General features: G+C 42.3%; 1 protein-coding gene across 2 annotated transcripts in view; it reads left to right on the top strand.

Annotated features, from left to right (window-relative positions):
- The window catches only part of diaph2 (diaphanous-related formin 2), a 328,038-nt gene that overhangs the window by 188,100 nt on the left and 120,255 nt on the right, over positions 1 to 19,683 (top strand). For both annotated transcript variants that reach the window (XM_062476107.1, XM_062476108.1), the window contains 2 exons: positions 11,019 to 11,120; positions 13,097 to 13,336. In XM_062476107.1, the coding sequence (XP_062332091.1) occupies positions 11,019 to 11,120; positions 13,097 to 13,336 (342 nt within the window). The remainder of the gene's footprint in view (positions 1 to 11,018; positions 11,121 to 13,096; positions 13,337 to 19,683) is intronic.

The following is a 19,683-nucleotide window of genomic DNA, read 5'->3' on the forward strand; positions in this document are numbered from 1 at the left end:
GTCGTTTGAGGTGAAGATGCATGAGTTGGCAGTGTGACGCCCAATCGGCAGAGACATCGCCCGCCCTATCCCCCGCCCCTATCCTTTTATCAAGCTTCTCCTGCAGCACTGCCGGCTTTGTTTCTGTTCTCCACTGAAGTAGGAGACACACACCTCAGGACTCACAAGCGAACGAAAGAGAAGTACATTTCAATGCAATCTTGGCAGTTGATTTAGAGGGTGGGTGTGTGTGTGTGTGTGGTTGTGTGTGTGTGTTTTACGTACACCACTAGAGGGTATCCTTCCTATTTAGTGAGTTACGTGTTTCAGAGGCTGAACACATCCCGGCTGCATGCTGTACACTCTGAGAAACTAGGATATCGTTGTGTGTTCATTGCGTCGATCATTCATGTCCTCTTGCAGTGACACGTGAGGTTAAGTCATCTTCAGTCACTCTGCGTTGAAGCCCTTCCCAGTATGTGCAGTGATGATAGATTGCACATTTTTAGATGGTGATATAGTAAATATATTTAGATGATTCTGTCTACACAAGTTGCCCCTGCTAGACTTACTCTAAGCTTTGGTAACCTTTAATTGGCTGGCAGTCTGGCAACATGTTGGGGCAGTGTGTCGGTGTGGCTAGGACAGTACTTACTCTCTTAGGATGAGCAGGGAGGTTAGCCGGATGACCTTTTTCAACATCCACTCCCTCAGTCTCAGGGCTATGCAACAGTACGGTCGTGCAACCTCTCCTCATCCACAGCCATCACCTTCATATGCTCACTCCACACTCCGCCGGACAAAATGCCCGTCGTCGGTAATGCCCTCACTTAAACACCCAGCACCCCCCGCTGCCCAAAGAGCAGCCACGGGGAGCCACAATATCACTCATGTGTGGAGGCGGCGTTGAATGAGCTGCAAGGAGAGCGGAGAGCGGAGATCGGTGATGGGTGATGGGTTGGTAATGTCTGAGAGGAGATCGGTGACGGGTTGGTAATGTCTTAGAGGTGTTGGGAGGGGGGGAGTGCAGAGGGAGGTCGACTCCCTGCTGGGTGACACCGACCAGAGAGTGTTCTCCATCTGCGCTCGGCTCATCTCCCCTCGCCCCAGTCATTAATCACCTTATAGCGGCCACTCTCAGCCACATGCCAATCACCATTTACACAGACACACACGCATGGCTGCACAATAGCACACAGCAGCACTCTACACTGCCTAGCCCAGGAAACATGATGTGGATGATGTTCTTTTACCACCCTGCGAGGTGTGGGTTGGACGAAGGTGATCCCAATAAATACTGGATGGAGGGAGCGGGGAGGGAGGGAGCGGGGGGGAGGGAGCGGGGGGGGGGGAGGGAGGGAGGGGGGGGGATTGAGCATATTGGTCTTCATGGGGGAAAAAAGAAAAGAATGTATCTGCTTCTTTCTCCTCCCCTCCCTTTTTGTTTCTCGCCTCTTTGCTTTTTGGGGTCAGAGTTCAGAGTGTGAAGAGCTGGCTCCAGCCCTGCTTCAGTCTCGGGTCAAGGAGATGTCGACACTCTGAGGACAGCAGCGCGTCAGATTGCTCTTAGCCCCGCCGTCACCTCAACACCAGGCTAACCACGATGGGCAAATCAAAGATCTGGGCTCCGGGATTCACTCGTGTTCAGACAGAGCCGATACAACCTCTGCTCAATATCATCCTGGCTCCCCTGATGGAGGAAAAGCAGTTATTGAAAATCTGCTTCAGTTCAAAAAGGCTCCAGCTTTTGAGGAAGAGTGAGAAGTGGTAGGAAGCAAGGGAATCAGAGGAGGGGAAGAAGGAAGCAAGGGATGATGGAAGGAAGGATGACTCTTGATGTATATAAACCCCCATTCAATCACATCATCTTCCTGCTCGGTTGACATGCCTAATGTAATGGATTTGTCAGCGGAATGTGCTAGCAAGTTAGCCTTGGCGTGCCCGTACACTGTATCACCCTGTCTGAGAGGATAGATTGGAGCTGATTGGCTCTCCTTTATCTGCATTAAGACCCATCAGCGTCTCCAGGATGATATACAGATCCCTGAACACAGGCAGACAAGCCAGTCTCTAACCAGCCATCCAGCATCCATATGAATCTATATAACACTATATACACTTGTGCTCTCTCTCTCTCTCTCTCTCTCTCTCTCTCTCTCTCTCTCTCTCTCTCTCTCTCTCTCTCTCTGTCTCTCTCTGTCTCTCTCTCTATCTCTCTCTCTCTCTCTCACACACACTCTCACTCACTCACATGCTTACACACATACACTGCACACACTTGTACGTACACACACACACACACCATCCTCTCCCAGTGCTCTGTGGCCATCCATAAATGTTGGCCTGTGAGGATAAATGGCCCTCCACAGTGAGCTGTGTCGCTGCATCCATGGTCTGGCGTGTTGATGGTTGAGAGGCCAGTTCAGGACGCCAGGACTGTTCCCTCATCACATTAAACCAACACTGTCGGCAGGACAAAAGCTTCCACCGCCATCAGATGAAAAAGGTAGAGAAAGAAAGCGAATGATGAACGTTTGGCCAGTAAAATGGAAAATGGTCATAGCAACAGAGAGGCAAAGGTCTCTTTGAAAAGGCCAGCGGGCTGACAAAGCCATTCAGGGCTATTGTGAGCCCTGAACTGAGGTGACACAGAAAGAGACGTGTCGACACTCTCTTCCTGGAAAGGGACAGGCACGTGCACTCTGGGTAAAAAAGGGTGGGTCTGACCCCATTGTGTTTGTTCCTACTGAGAGCCCTCCGCCTCTACCCCACCCACGCCACCCTGCCTTTCGACGGGCAGCAACACAGCCAGGTTGAGCCCTGCTCCCATTGTCTCCATAGTGACAAGGCCACAACCTGAGGGTCCTTAGTGTACGCTCCCTTCCAGCGCTCTTTAACAACTACTCAGACGCCCATCAACGAGGGGAAAAAAAAGCTACACACATCAACAAAAAAAGCCTTGGTGCCGTGTATAGACCTAAAGAGTTTGCTGACGTTTTATCCGAGCACCAGTGAGATCTGGAGGGGTCGTGGGCTGGGGTCGGGGGGATGGGTTGAGCTGCTACCACCTTGACACGCGCAGCTCTCCTTTCCAGGCTTCTGAAGCTTCCTTTTTGTTTGGGTCTCAGCTATAATTGACAAAACAAACCCAAGGATGGCTAGTCCACTGCCAGGGAAGCAGTGCCTTAAGTTGGCTTTCCTTTGGCGGTGTTATCTTCCCAAGACCCCCTCACAGCCTCTCTGCCCCGTTGGGAAGGCTTAGCAGACACACTGGTGGTATTTGGGTCTGTGCCCTTGTACAGTGGATGCCAGCTGAATTCAAGAAGGCCAAACAATGCACAGATCCTTAATGAGCTTTGGAAGGCTGGTTTATTTACTGGAATAATGCTCTGATGGCTATACAGTGTGGGTAGAGATCCCCAAAACTGAAAATAAATCAATGAAATCATGAATCACTCACCCATATTTGATGTTTCTTGTTGGATGGGTTTACAACATCTGCAGGTCATGCTGAAAGTAACTCAATCTGACCTTTAGTTTTAATGATAAGATGGCTCAGAACAAAGCTGTCGTACTAGGCATAATCCAGAGATGGCTGTCACGAGGTCTTGGAAAAAGAGAATGTACCGCGCATGTCGTATAGTAATACCCTGTGGCTGTGAGGCCTAATACGCTTTCTGCCAACTCCATGAGAAAGCAAGCCCTGGCCATATCATTCTCTATAAATATAGTACTGTGGACCACAACTGCCTATGATGTTCAACGCTGCTCTATTTATACATTAGCATTGTCACATCAAAGCACATCATGAGACTGACCCGAGTGCATCAAAGCTAATGCATGTATACCAAAAAATATTAATGCACAATGGCCCATGAATCCCTGTGAAGGGAACATTTTGGCCCACCATGATTAGTCATCTGTGGTGGTGATGATGACTTATTATGTCTGTGCTTGGTCCCTCTATGATAATAGCTCAGATAACATGATTGGCGGAGTGAATGGATTGAATGGTGATGGGGGGAAAAATAACATTATCCAGGGGGCAAAACAGAAGCGAACGTCCTCAGTTTTGACGGATAAATGTTTTCCGTAAAAGAGGACGAGGTGAAGGTGTCACTTATCACCACTTTCCACTCAATCTCATTTTCATTATGATGCCATGGTGACAATGTATGCTCTCTGCGGCAGGCTCGCACACTCGCTATTCACTATTAGAAATGGAGCTGCTGTCATTAGCTTTTTAGAGTCACGCTTTGGAAACTTCTAAGGACTAGTGCAGAACTCCTACAGTTCTCTTCTCTCACCCAAGCCCTGTAACTCATGCTGGCTATGAAGGAGATGAGTGGAATAAACACTAAATATTTGAGTGCCCATTTTTGATGTGTTTTTTTTTTTTTTTTTTTTTTGGGGGGGGGGGGTGGGGTGGAAGCCCTCACTGGTTGGTGGAGGGTTTGGCCCTGGGCGCTTGTTGTGTGGAATATCGGAGTGGCTCCTTAATGTTTCATGTCGGCCAATGTATTTGATATTACCCCATCTCCTTTTCAAAAGGAAATGATAATGACTGCACTGCTCCAGCGGAATTCAATTGTAATTAATATATGTTGTGTGCATTTGCCTTGTTGAGAGAAAGTGTTCGAGAAGAAAGGGATTTTTAGGGAGAAATACAACAACGAAAAAAAACAACAAAAAACATACAAAGGCTGCTTTTGTGTTAAAGCCCAGCGTGGCATAATTGATTAATATGTACACGTTATTGGAGTCATTCATGGGTAAACACCCAACCTCTTAAGTAAACAGTTCGGGGAAAAAACCCTTGTGTGAACAGTAGAGTTAGCCACAGCTCGTTAGGATGCAGTGCATACGACACACCTGCTGTGCGTACCATACTTCAGGTTCTGCTGAACTGACAATGCTTCCAATGCAGTGTTTGCTGTTAACATTTAGAAATACATAAAACATGGCACAATGCTATATCATGACTGTTTTTATTCCTAATTCAGCTGTCAGTCACACAGGTGTCTCCCCAGTGGCCCAACATGTGTGCTGTTGTTGATAAAAGAACAAGTAGTTCTGAGGTGGGTTTTAACCCAGGTGACAGGCAGATCTCTGGAGATTTCATTTCCTATCATTGACCTTGCTCAGGTGCTTTTGAGTGTTGTGATAGTTCACACACACACACATACACACACACACACACACACACACAAACACAGACCACTGGCCTCCTCAATTTCCTCTGAACACTATCTATCTAGTTTTCATCTGCTTGAACTGTACTGCAGGACTCAGTCCAAAATAGCCTATCTCAATGGGACCTGTGAGGCTGCTGTATTCACTGTTGGGCCAGTACTGTCATCCCTGGACCGTATTCAATCAACGACGCTAACTGGGTCTCCAGGATGAATCTAAGTTTGGTCAACGGGTTTGGATGAATAAAGTCTCCATTCCCAAAACTGTGCTCCCTAACTTCATCTCCAAAGAAAACTGGGTTCTCGTGTTCTTTCACAGAATTTCTTGAGGTAAAGAACCACTCTTCTTGGTTCAGCTCACTTGTGATATTTGCCTGAAATTGAAAACATGTCTTCAACCCCTACGAACATTAAGTGTGTTTCATAAATGTAGGTAGATTGTATATCCGTGTGCTATAAAATTTAGTTTTTTGGGGGGGTTGTCACATTATGTCACCACTAAGGCCCTACTGAGAAGATAAAATAAACTGTGTAACAACATGTTGTGACATTTTATATGGTAATTAGAATAAATTATGTTTCTGTGAAAATCTCTCACATACAGTAAGGCCCAAATCAACTACAATATTATTTATTATGTTAAAATAAAAACATCTAGAGGTTAATTCTGTCAAAGTTAACAATATGTCACATCTCTCAGTTGAATTTTTACATTCCGTCATAGCAAAGTGCAAGACGCTTTGGGTGTACGTGTGTGTGTGTGTGCATGTATGTTGGTGCGTGTGTGTGGGTGCATGTATGTATGTGTGTGTGTGGGTGGGTGCGTGTGTGTGGGTGAGTGTATGTGTGCGTTTTAATTAGTGTGTGTGGGAGGGCTTCTTCTCGTCAACTGAAACAATCCATGATGTTTTCCTGTTTTGTGGGAGCTCTTTTTAGTGCATAACCATCTCCATATGCTGTCTTACCTACATAAGGATATGCACTGATGGGATAGGCTAGGGATAGGGAGTCAGGTGGCTGAGCGGTGAGGGAGTTGGGCTAGTAATCCGAAGGTTGCCAGTTCGATTCCCGGTCATGCCAACTGACGTTGTGTCCTTGGGCAAGGCACTTCACCCTGTGAAGGGTGAAGGGGGGGGAATGTCCCTGTACTTACTGTAAGTCGCTCTGGATAAGAGCGTCTGCTAAATGACTAAATGTAAATGTAATGATAGGCACGAGTGCAATTTAGCTTTGAAAGGACAAAGTGCATACTGTGTATTCCACTCATTTCACAGCCTCATGTGTTTCCTGTACAGGCCTATATTATTGAAGGGGACTGTCATCCTGCTCCATTAAATGTATATAATATAGTGTGAGATCTTTACTGAACCAAAGACGTTTATTCTCACTTACGGTAGATGGTTTATTGACTGCTTGGCCTCTTTACTTCCAAGGGAGGAACACTCACTGTTACATATAATGTAGTCATTACATACCAGTGAACGTACTTGCATCATCTCATGATGCACCCTTGCTGCACTTGAGGAAAGACTGGGTGACTTCCTGTTGGCATCATCCCTACCCTAAGATATGTGGTAAACATGAGGATAATTGAGTGTAGCGCACAGTGCTGTGCGGTGGTTCCAAGGTGCTCCTTATGGAGCGAAAGAATTGTTCTGTCATGCTACGGTGCTGCGCGTGCTGACAGGTGTCACAGTACACAGTGTCTTCCCGGTTGCAGCGGGATTCATCAAGCATGTTGTTCTGTCTGCCGTCTCTCACCGACACCTTCCCTCTCACAAGGGCAGCGGCCTTTGCAGCCGGCCCTACCTAAAGCCTGGCGACCGGCATGGGGCTTTTGTCTTCGCCCTTGCTTGTTATTATTGTTTATCTTGTTTGTCAATCATCCAGATCGCCATGGCTCTCATCCATATTCATGGGGGCCCTCATTACCTGGCTTGCCGTTTGGCTCCAGGGCCCTGGTGCTCGTGCCAGCCTTTGTTCCAGGGACTAACAACAGGTGACTGGTGCAGCCCGGCGCATTGTTGAGGCATCATTTGCATGGTGTAAAGTGCACATGTGGGACAGGGCGATAAGTATGGCTGTGCATCAGGCCCACTGGATTACCGCTTAAAGAGGAAAAGCCTGGCTCCCCTTGAGCTTAATTGAGGTTTTATTTTGGCACACAACACATACCCTCTCCTGCATCAAATGTTAATTCAACAACGGAAATGTAAAATACATTATGCTGATCAAGGAGGGTGGTTAAACAAAAACAATCTAAAAAAAACCCAAAGAGGGCTGTTTGGAATAAACAAAGCAAAGGTAGGAACCAGGGTACAGTGGACCAGGCTACTCCAGTCATTAATGAGCTGGAGAACCCCGTGTCCAGGTTCCAAGGTTTGCCATTTACCCTTCACTGATTCTATCTGTGCTCTCGGCAAGGTTGGACATGCATGTGCACACACACACACATACACAGAGAAAATGTATATTTAAGCTTCTTGTGCTTGCACTATTCTCTTGGCTTTGTTTAATAATCATCAAATCACACCGAAATGTTAGAACAGGTGTGAATACAACAGACATACTTGTCTGTTCAATCTTCACAGTACATCCAAGTCTCCTAAACCAACCAGACACAGTAGTGCATGCTATGAAAGGTGTCTGCTTTTCTTAAATGCCTTCTAATCCAACTCCATGTACTTCCTGTGAAATGCAACAATTCAGTTGTACATGCTTCATATTTTTTCCAAATTCTGTTTGAAAGACAAATTGAACATCACACTAGGTATGTCAGCTTTACTTGCTCCATCTTTCACTGGCCAATAATTTTTATGTTCTTCTTCTTTTTTTGGTTTCTCATTAAGTATAATGAGATTTTGGAGTCTGTCGCCCTTGGTTATTTGCCTGCCAGTCTATACCGGAGCTCTACTCTCTGGAATGTTCCAAGGTAGTAGCTTGTTTTGTCTGAATGGACATCACGCTTGCATTATGTTAGAGGGCTCGACAGAACTTGACAAAAACAATAAGTTTGATAATCAGTTTACTTTGATCACCTTTCTAGTTTACTTTGTTTTTTTGGCTGTGCAAAAACTCATGCCAAAAGTACACTTGGAGTATGAAGTCTGATAGAAACTACTTCAGAATGTATTTTCTTGATGGAACTGTCATGATTTAGTCAAAACCTAGGGTCTAGGCCTCTTCAGAACTCCTCATGATTGACTGTTCAGTGGTATTGACTCAAAAGGTGGCATATTCAGTCATTTACCATGAGGCAGTCAGGAGCCTGCTGAGATGCCCTGACAGGAAGACGACAGGCCAACGTTTCACTTAATCTCTGAGCACAGGGAACAAGCCACATGCTCTGACACCTCCCGAAATGGAAGAAAAATCAATTAAAAAAAGACAATCGCATCTGTCAAACACTTTTATTAAAGACATGGCTGTTCACAGATCGGAATGGTTAGAAAAACTACTTTTACTGTTGTCGGTCTCCCACATTGGTGGTAGATAGGATTTTTTCATTAATTTTACATGAAGCAAGATTGACCTTGATTTTATCCATCCTTTTAAATTGTATTTATTTATTTTATTGTTAATAACACTATTGAATTTCTTGATAACACTTTTGAATATCCTCATTGTTGGGAATAAGCTCTGCTGAAAGAGAGCGTAGATTCTTCCAAAACTGACAGAGATGTTTCTGGGTCACAGAACTACACCCAATGGTGGGTTCTCCCAGTTTGAAGAATAATGTCTAACATTGCATTTTCATTGTCTGGGGATTGTAATTGTGTGCCCTTTTGATCAACATTTTTACATGTTGTCAACAACGATAGCATTGCATGCCGAACTAGGGTACTGTACGTAAGCCCAGTGCAAGCTTTGCCTCAAATATATTTAACGTATTATTTTAAATGTGTTGCTCAGTAAATTAATCAAAATAAACCATCACCGTCCGTCCGTTACTTTGCATAGCTATTTTCTACCTGCTGTATTCTAACTAAATGTGTAATGATTGTAGAAACCTTCCGGTAATCTGTCCCAGACTGCCATGTGTGTCGGGAGGCCTGCAGCGTCAAGTCTGTCCCACCCTCATCTACCCAGACTCCCACAATGCCACACATATGGCACTGCCTCTGTGTCAATTACGCTCTATGGGGCTTCTGATAATTAACTAGATGACAGACAAATGAAATAACAATCATAGGAGAATACCAGCTCAACTTTTTATCTTAGTCCCCATCTCCACCTCTCTGTCCAACATTGAGTTTTAGAGATGCTGAAAAAGGCTCTAAAGAGGACTACAACAAACCCTTATTTGGTTGTCTCTTCCCAGCAATCAGTAGCACAAGAAAAAACAAGCCCAATAATCCGATTCCCCAAGCATTAACACTGAAGATTTCAGAGGCTGAATGGTTTTACTGCTGTGTTGCAGCATTCCATTTTAAATCAATATTACATTGTTGAGGAAGGCTTGGTTCTTCAGCGCAACTGCTAGTATAGTGTTCACAAGACTGGAAGAGAGGATGTTTTGCTGCCATTTTTGGTTTCTCAAATGTCCCCGCCTGGGGATAAATAAAGTGTGGTTGGAAAATGTGGTTTGGTGTTATTTTTATTTTATTTTTTTATTGTTGGGGTGTTGGAAGTCGGCGCATGTTTACAACCGAGGATTTTTAAACTACTGGAATATGTAATCAGTAAGATTTCCTATCTCACTAAACTCATATGGAAATAGTATCTCTTCTGAACCAGAAATGAATAATTTCGAAGATCATTGAGATTCAGAGATCATGTTAAGTGTGTCTATGCTGCTTCTCTCTAGTTTGAATAACTCTTTCTCTGACATGCACCAACTGAGTGTAGACAAGGAGAGAAGCAATGTTTTATTGCAACTGTCACAAACCTTTAGGGACCAGTTTTCATCCAGTACATTATGCCTTTCAAACTTGGTTGGCTTTAAGACTGTGAATCCCCGTGGGGAACGGATAGGCTGTTCTTAGTGGCCGGAAGGCTCGGGCCCATGGCAGTGATGGCTTCTCTTGTCTAATGATGTGGTCAAGCCAAAAGGTCCATGGCATTGTCCATGTCTCTGTCCATAGCTGATCAGGTGATCCAGTACCACCTTGCTCCCACTGTCTAAATCATGGGATCTAATGAGATTGGACATTTTTTAACATTTAAGGAAATGCAATATTTCTTTGAGTTAATTTAACATTTGTTATATGTTGTTGTCTGACTAATCTTTAAATTGTTCTGAGAGGGTAATTGCATATGAAAGCTTCTCTGAAAGTAGAACAAACAAACATGGAATTATGGCACTCATGAATTTACAAATTGTAAAGTTTTTCAACTAAAATCCAACACTGAAACCGAAGCCCATTTAACAGTTATTGTCTTTATTACATGTGTTGAACTAGCTCACTAAAGCTAATCAGTAGCACCATCTCCAGAAGTTTGCTAAAACAGTCACAGAGAGTAGCTATTACATGACCTTCTTTCCTTCTCATTGTCCTGCCTCTCATCTGGCCTGCTGGCTCGACCCACTCCCTCTGAGACCTGCTCTAATGCACATATAAACATACTAAAGGAGATATTAAATGTTTGTCTGAACAATGGAACATCTCAAAGGTGCATCTAATCATATCTCAGTATTAAAAATGAGAAGAAACATCGAATCACCGCCCTGGTACTTTGTGTCTCTTGGGCTTAGTCTACCTTCTAATAAGTATAATAGGTTGTGTCAAAGTAAGTTTAAGGATGTTGATATAACTGTCCTTGTAGGCTTAGTGACTATGGCAGTATGAATATAATCCTTTATTCATCAGTTAATTAAGGCTGACTCTCTTTCTCTCTCTTTTACAGAACCTGATAAAGAATCTTCCAGAGCAGAAAGAGCTGAGTGCGCTGGCAGAACTCAAGAGCGAGTATGAGGAGCTGTGTGAGTCAGAACAGTTCGGCATAGTGGTAAGTAGACAACCCAGTACACCTCTCAGTATACCATTTAGCTTACCGCTCAAGACATGTCTGTCTGTCTCTATGACGCTGACTCTCATTCTGTACTTTCTCTCTACGCCTTCACTTCATTGTTACTCATGACCATTTCAGAAAATTGGTAGCTACCCAGCTCTTCATTATTGACTTGGTAGAGGCCATGGTGGGGAGGGGAATGGAACCATAGAGAATAAGGAATAAAAGGGAGGTGGAGATGCATAAAGACAGCCTTTAGGGTGTCTGCTGTTTCAGGCCTATTATATTTCAGGCACCTCTCTTTCACCAACTGTCTCTGGTGGAGAGGATTCCTCACTGAATTGCTCCTCCCAAGGTTTCTTCAATTTTTTCTCTTCTAATTAGTTTTTTTCTGGGAGTTTTTCCGTGAGTGTTGAGGTTGGTTGAGGGGTAGTTATATTGGCGTATGTGAAGCCCTCTGTGTCATTGCTTGTAAAAAGGGCTATACAAATACATTTGATTTGATTTAATAGCTAAAGAGACACAGTAATATGTAAAAAGACCAATAATATAAAAGGCATTTTTTATGGCAAGTCAAACCTAATAGCCCCACTAGTGACTCACAGATGCAGTGATTCATCTATAAAAAAAAATGATTAATGGTCAGATTGAATTTCATCATAAACCATAATTATTAGTTTTTATACTGTGTACGTGTCTTTAGGTAATTCCCCAAAATTGCATATTTTACTACAAACTGCCTACACTGCCCAGTGATGGGATAATAGCTTAAGGCTATGTGGGGATATCTATAATAAAGGAAGTCAGTTCAAAACTCACATCTGTCAGAACACCTTCATGCTAAACTTTTTTATACTCTATATGCTATTTAATATAGTTGCCTCAAGCTCTTTTTCTTGGTTTCACTCATTCCTTGAGCTATATAGTATTTTACATTTTCTTCACTGCTACTATAATGTTAAACCATAGAGGTCCCTTACTTTATTGGTTTGTCACACATTGACATTATCATGGTATATAGCTTAATGGATGTCATGTTATCTGGGCACATTTTGCCGTCCAATGTGAAGTTGACACGTTTAGACAATTGTAATGAAATGAAATTATTATTATTATTATTATTATTTGGGGGTGGGGGTGGGGGTGGGGAGACTTAATGAAGCAAGGTGCAACAGTTCCCTGTCTGATCTGAGTAGAGTAATATAACATCCTGATGGTGAGGTTCTGCTCATCAACACCACAACACACTGCTCCTGGGGGAAATAAGTCACTTTCACAACTGTCACCAACTCGCCCTCTTTTACTGTGATTTCCTCTTATAATATACAGAGAAATCAAATCAGGGAATGAGGGGGAGGAGAGAGGGGTTGGGGACACAATAACTTTGGCTTGATAGACAACTTGCTCATAAACATGAATACATTTGAAATGTAATGAAACATCATGGCTGGTATGGAGGCTGCCTCCAAGATGATGTGGCAATCTGTAGAAAGTGTCTGCTGTTGGCTCAGCCGCTACATATCTTAGCTGCAAGTCAACTTCCTTTGTTTTGTTTTGTTTTTATTCCTCCTCTCCATCTTCTTTTTCTTTTTTCCCCAGACACTATTACTGGTAATTCTCCCCCTGCCCTTCGGCATGGAATAACCGTATTGATTAGAGCTGTATTATTTACAGACAAATCTGTTTCATGGGCGATTATTTCTCTTTCCAAATGAAAGTTCATGTGGGAGATGGAGGGGAACTGTCTGGCCTTGTAGTAGATATTGCTCTGTGATGAGTTATTTTATGATATAGTGAAACTTTGGGAATGTCCAGAAAATCTGGTTCGATGGTGCCAGTGAGTTAAAAGCATCAAACTTTTAACCCATTCCAAATTTACACAATTTTAAGGCTTAAATAATGCATTTTATTGGAATAGCCACATATTTCTGCAAGTTTATAAATTCTCATCTGAGCCCTGTTTTTTTCTTCAGATGAGCTCAGTGAAGCTGCTACGACCTCGCCTTAATGGTATCCTGTTCAAGCTAACCTTTGAGGAACAGGTGAACAACATTCGGCCGGACATCATGAATGTGACGTTTGCCTGCGAGGAGGTGAAGAAGAGTGACTGTTTTAGCAAACTTCTGGAGATGGTGCTGCTGATGGGCAACTACATGAACGCTGGCTCCAGGAATGCTCAGACCTTCGGCTTCAACATCAGTTTCCTCTGCAAGGTATATAGTCTCTTCTATCTCCTATTATAATCTCATATTTTTGTTTTCTCTCTTCTCTCTATCACAGTCTGCAACATTTTCTGGAGAACTAAAATAAGCTTTAAGCTTATGGATTACATTGCAGAGGCAGTTTGTCAGACATACATTATGGCAACTTGTTTCACTGTGCACAAAAAGCAAGTAATTAGTTGGTAGTCTCATGAACTTACTAAGCTATGGCAGCTGTCTTATAACAATGAAACTTGTTGTAGATGCCATTGGTTTGATCTACAACTAAAGCCAACATTTTAGAATTGCAACTTCCTGACTTTTTAATGCTACTTTTTAAAAGAATGAGGATAAGTAAAAAACGTTTTTAAACATTGTGCTTTTGTTAAGTGAGACAAAATTGTGAAAGTAATGTTTCAACATCACAGTATATTTAAGGTGCAAATCAAACGTGTGGCATGTAATGCATACATCTATACTTAATTTCATATTGCATTGTTACTGTCAGCATTGGGGAAAATGTGAACATGAACCTGACTATAAAACTCCAACACTCAAATTCACACTTATGATCATCCCCTCAGCTAAGTTGAGTGCACCATTCCAGTAGCAGGCTTCCACTGACTAATTCCTTATGTGCTCATTAAATTGGACTTTGATCAAGGAGGAGATGCTTAAATATTCTAACAGGAATCTCATGCACTTTGAAAATGATTCGTAACCATTGCAGCCCTCTAACTAGTAAACAGATTTCAATTTTTTTCTAAATTGTCATTCTGAAATTGGTATTCCTGTGAGCAGGCAGTATCAGGGTGAAGTGTTCATGAAGAGTCTGGCTAAACCCCAGGATGCTGATTGGCCTATTATTGATAGACAGGGACAAAAAAGACCTGCTTTCTCACTCAAGTCAATCAAGTAAATGGCTCCTTGAGTACTGGTTCTGGACAACCTATTGGTTACATCAGGGAGGGGAGGCAGGGAGAGACCCAGGCTGACCCCTCCACCCCTGGACCCTGACAGCCCCCAGCCCAGGAATGAGCCCCCTACCAGGGGCTGTGTTGGCTGAGTGATTGTGTCATCTTGGATGTGGGCTCTAGTTTTACAGGGATAAAGTCTGGTTATGAGTCACTTGAGGTGAGGGTGAAGAAGAGAATAGGACCAAGTGTGATTGTGAACTCAGCCCCCTCATAGGTCATCTTGTTTTTTGGGCTGTGAAAAGTTGTAAGATGAATTGGGAGGATCCCTCTCACATGTCAGATGGTACTACAGTATAGACTGCAAGTTGTGAACAATAGTAATATAGTGCACTTATGACCTTGTTCTGAAAGGCTTTTCTTAGGCAATGTTAACAATGTCCACTATTATCCTAACCACCATTTATGATAATACGATGAAAGCTAATGTGATTGACAGAATAGGACTTGACATGAGCATGTTCCCTATGTTTTCATAGAAGTCATATATTTGAAGCAGAGCTTCATATTTCTTTGATTGAGGAAGGATCTAAGAAGTGTTTCATCTGAGCCCAGAGTGAAGGATTGTTTTTTTGTGTTTTTTCTATTTTTCTTCCTATGAAAATCCTGTCGCTCTCTACCCCGGTCATCGCCTGTGTGGGACACAAAGGGCATCCAGGCGCTTTTGAACTTCAGTTAACTTTAATCTTACTGAGGGAAAAGAGAGAAAATAAAATAATACAACTATAGCCTCAGTGCTTTGGGTGCTTGGCTTCTTGTCATGGACCTCTCAAAAAAGTAAGTTCTGTGAAATAGGTCTGACATCTTTCAGGAAAAGGTAGACTCTGTGGAATGCACACAAAGATTACAGCAACTTCAAATAGAGCTAACACAACCGCATGGGGAAAAGTTGACTGCTCGTTTGGAACAGAATGCTTTCAAAGACATGAGCAATGAAAAGGCTTTAAATTAGGCATAAACTTCCTTCAAACCAGTATCTTCTCCCTCTCCAGAGTGGGTACAGTATGTTCAGTAAACTACTCATCTTGGTTCTATTGACCGGCAATGGGAAGATATTGTATGTGAGCCCTCAGACCTTTAAGCCAGTTCCAATGTTTCAGCCAGCTCTTATATTGCACTGAAAACTATTGAAGTCATTTAGTATGTCATTATGAACATGTTCATCAAGGACACCAAATTAAAATGTATTGAATGTTTATGTATTGCCTTTGGGATCTTCATGTAGGAATATTTCAATTGTCATTCATCTTTTATGTATTCTTCCATCTCTCTTACTCTATCTTTGAAAACTGCGGCCACAGCCTGCAGTGCTGCCCGGGGTTCAATCACTTTCACTTGTCACTTTCCCAAAACAAACTGGGTTTAGGCAACTCACTGGTCTGAGATTACCATGCCGTCTGTTGCTGGTGTCCAGGCTCGCTGCCACTGGCACCCAAGACACTTAGCTGCGCCAGCCGCCTCTCAGACCACCGCCATGATTCCCCGGGCACGCCCACTAGAGTGTGACCTCCCTTGTCCCGTTCCAGAGTTAGTGATACAGCACAACGCCAGAGTCAAGATCCGTGCAGAATCATTGTCTGAGGGAGTCGTAACTCCTTTGGTGAGGGTTAAATTGAGCAATCAGGACTGACAATCCTTCTGTTAATGTGAGGGTTTGTGTATTCCCATTGCCACTTTATGTCTTTTATTAGTTAATTACATTATTTATTTATTTGGGCCGACATCTCAATGGAAAGCCATTATCATGCAGTCTACATATTGACTCCTATCTTGGGTTGTTACAGTAAGTGTGTGGGAATGAGTACTTTTAAGTTTGCTAACTAGTCAGGGATTCGGTTTAATGGCACCATCAGAAAATAACTTATCTCAAATGACAGAAAATATCCTTTGCACAGCATTGGTATGGCTGGTCACAATGGCGCAGCATATTTTGCTAATGTGTATTGGGAAATAGATATCAATGATTTGGGAAAAACAAGAATGAGTTGAACTTCATCATTATCAGGATAATGTTACGATGGCATTCTAAAACCGGTGTTTGATTCTATTGGCATGCCAACATCAGGCTGTGATGTTGCATGGTATCTGTACTGGGCATTCTGATTTCCTTATTGAAAAAGATAGTTTTCTTCTGAGGTTTCTAACATGAATTGACATGATATAGACCTCCACTGTAGACCCTGGAGAGACATAACTAAAATATGAGGATGGGAAGAAGATACATCTTCAGAGTTAACTTAAGTATTACCATGTCATTGGAACATGAAGCCTAATGCTATCCTGTGGATCAAAGTGAACTCAATTATTTAATCAAGATTCAGATAAGCATGGTTACTGTGTGCTGGGAGTGAGTGAGTGTGTGGTGAATGAGTGAGAGTATGTGCAGTGGAGCTCTGAAGTTGACAGTCCTATTTTGTCAATATTCTTCCTCTTTCTGTGCTAATCAGCTGTGATTTTGTCAGATAAACATAATCACCAGAAAACCACAGGGTTTTACCTCTTAAAGAGTGTGAGCCCACTGTACTCAATAAATGCCCATGGCAGCCTCTCATCTCCTCCCCTTCGTGACCCTGTGTAGGCCTGGGTTAAATATCCAGGGCACCTCTTTAAATCATTAAGGAAAATCATGAAAAATGGTCAGTGCAGTGGCTATCCACAACAGAGTGCTGGATGTGAATGAACACAGCCCCAGTATCTAAGGGTTTGCTTCTTTTCTAACTCTCTTCCATCCTACTGTATCTCATCAGTATTATTCATACTGTATATTATACTGTAATGATGTGTAGATGTAAAATGATTCACCCCCGTTATGAAAGAAAGCATAAACAAATGGATTCAATTGTATACCACAATCTGTGGTAAAAGAGATGCACTTTTACATGTTGCATTTACATGTAGCATTTTCAGTATTTTGCCCAAATCGCTAGAACCAGGCAGTTAGCAAATATTGTCGGAAATCCACGGATCCTTAAATCCTACAGACAGTAAGTAACTGTTTCTTGTTTTGTTAACTTTACTTTTTTTACTTTTTATTGGATAAAATAAGCAACATAAATATGCCTTTGCATGTGGTAATGACTGTCCGGGGTATAACAATAAACAAATTAAAATTTGAAATGCATGAAATTAAATTGTGATTTCCCAATTTCAGCAGATGATTGATCCTCATCTAATGAAAGTTTTTTGGTGTGTATGTGCAACCTTACTTTGTGTATATTTGTGTTTGTGTGTTCATATGTGTCTGTTGCACAGACACTGTTGTACAGTGACAGTGTTTGTGTGTGTGATTGTGTGTTCATGCAAGAGTGTACACAACGGCATGTCTGACTCCAGGGTGTCTATGGTGGGATATTGGCGTAGAAGCGCACAGAGGTGGGTTGTGATAATTAGCTCTCTCAGCATGCAGTTCCAGCAGCATGGCAATCACAGTAGGGAATGAATATGGAACAAGTTTCCTATGCACTGAAGTGGAGACTTTGTAACACAAACATACACACACACGCACACTTCTGGCTGAAAGTATTTACTGTATTTGTTCCCACACATGCAAGTACTTAGCTCAAAATATCCCTTCTCTTTGGTAAATACTTTTCACAAGTGGGATCACAGCACATGTATGCACATTATGCAAATGTCTGAGGACAGGTCACCTCAGTGTTGTTTATCCAGTCCGTGGCTTTGTCCCGTTGCCCTATTTTGGTAATACAGATTGACAGTGTCAACGATTATCGAGCCATTGGTATCTGTTTGAGGTGACATGACATGAAGATCTTGTAGGAACACCCGCAAGATCGAGTTTGAGGTGGGGACTGACAAGGTTGAGGACAATGCTATCGAAAACATTGGCATACAGATGGTTTGTAGAATTTCCGTAGAAGGAATAGTTTCCATACAGACAATAATAATGTAATCACAGTAATTTAATTTACTATGTCCATGTAGAATTATCCCAGCTACAATATGTGGACTGCATGTTAAATCAAAATTGGCTCAACCTGTCATCAGTCTCCCAGTTTCCCCCACTTCCTCCTTTTATATTCAGTCATGTGACCATTAGTCTGTCTAGATTAGCACCCGGAGAGCCAGACCATAATAACTGCCACTTAAATATTTCAGTATCAGTGGAGTACTGTCATCTTATTGTGGTTTCTAAGGTGCTGTATAGAATTATTAAGTATTACAGTATTTATGCTTTGAACATGATCTTACTACAAAAAAGTCCACATATATTATTAGACTTACATATCCTGTGCTATTAATTGCATTCCAGCATATCATTTATTTTTTTTTGCTTAGAATTTTTTGAGTGGTTGACAAATATGAAACACAATCAACAGAGCTTTCATTAACAGTGAATAAATGAGATGGATGACAGATGAAAATGTAATGTGTGTAAGGTAAAGAGTATATTTGTACCTATCATATTTATTTATAAGTACATATTGTAGACTGCTAATGTACAGATGTATCTTACAGTAAATATTTTAGCGAGAAATAATGGAAATATCTAAACATTCCAAATTGACTTGACATATGTGTGTATATGGTACTATAAATGTTACTTTTCAAGTGCATAACTTCTGAAGACACTGTTGCTTTGTGATATCTTTGGAAAATGGGAGGGGGCAGGCTTGCACTAAACCTGCAGAGGTCCTGTAGACCTGCCATATTTATGGAAATAGAAAGACCTTTAAAGTGTGTTATCTTCATGGCTGTAACAGCAACAGTGCATAGTATGTTTGTGTTGCTGCAACAGCGCATTGTGTGTGTGTGTGTGTGTGTGTGTGTGTCGGTGTGTCTCTGTATATGTGTTGGGGTGTCTTTGTGTGTGTGCTAACTCTGCTAAGACTGTGATTGGTAAACGCCCTGTGGCAGAGCAGGCTGCAGACCTGTTTTATTCTGGAATAAAAAGAATCCCATTAGGATTCGGCTCCTGCGCTCCTCAGTGCAAGCGACTGGCCTTGTTTTGATATCTGCACTGGAGCGTTCATGATGGCTTCCATATTAACTGTTCTGCAGACTTTCTGCATAGATAGATGAAGGATGTTGCAGCAGTGGATATCAAGATGAAGATAATTTGCAGAGGAGCTGAGTCTAAATCCTTCATATTGACTCAGGGAAGAAGAGATTTGGTCGGTGAGAAAAGCATGATTAACAGAAAGAAAACAGGAAGATCCATTTGATCAGTAGAGCATGTTAAATTCCTGCACTGAGACACACACTCACACAAACACACACACACACACATTCAGGCTGTGTGACTTCAATGAATACCATAGACCTTGCCTTGTCATTTTGTCAAAGAACACAGCTATTGATTTTGGAGAGCAAAAAGCTCAGATGATCGCATCACCGAGAAGGAAAATCACCCAACTATTAGGATTT

The sequence above is a fragment of the Osmerus eperlanus genome, chromosome 13, assembly GCF_963692335.1.
Source record: "Osmerus eperlanus chromosome 13, fOsmEpe2.1, whole genome shotgun sequence".
NCBI classification, from domain to species: Eukaryota; Metazoa; Chordata; class Actinopteri; order Osmeriformes; family Osmeridae; genus Osmerus; species Osmerus eperlanus.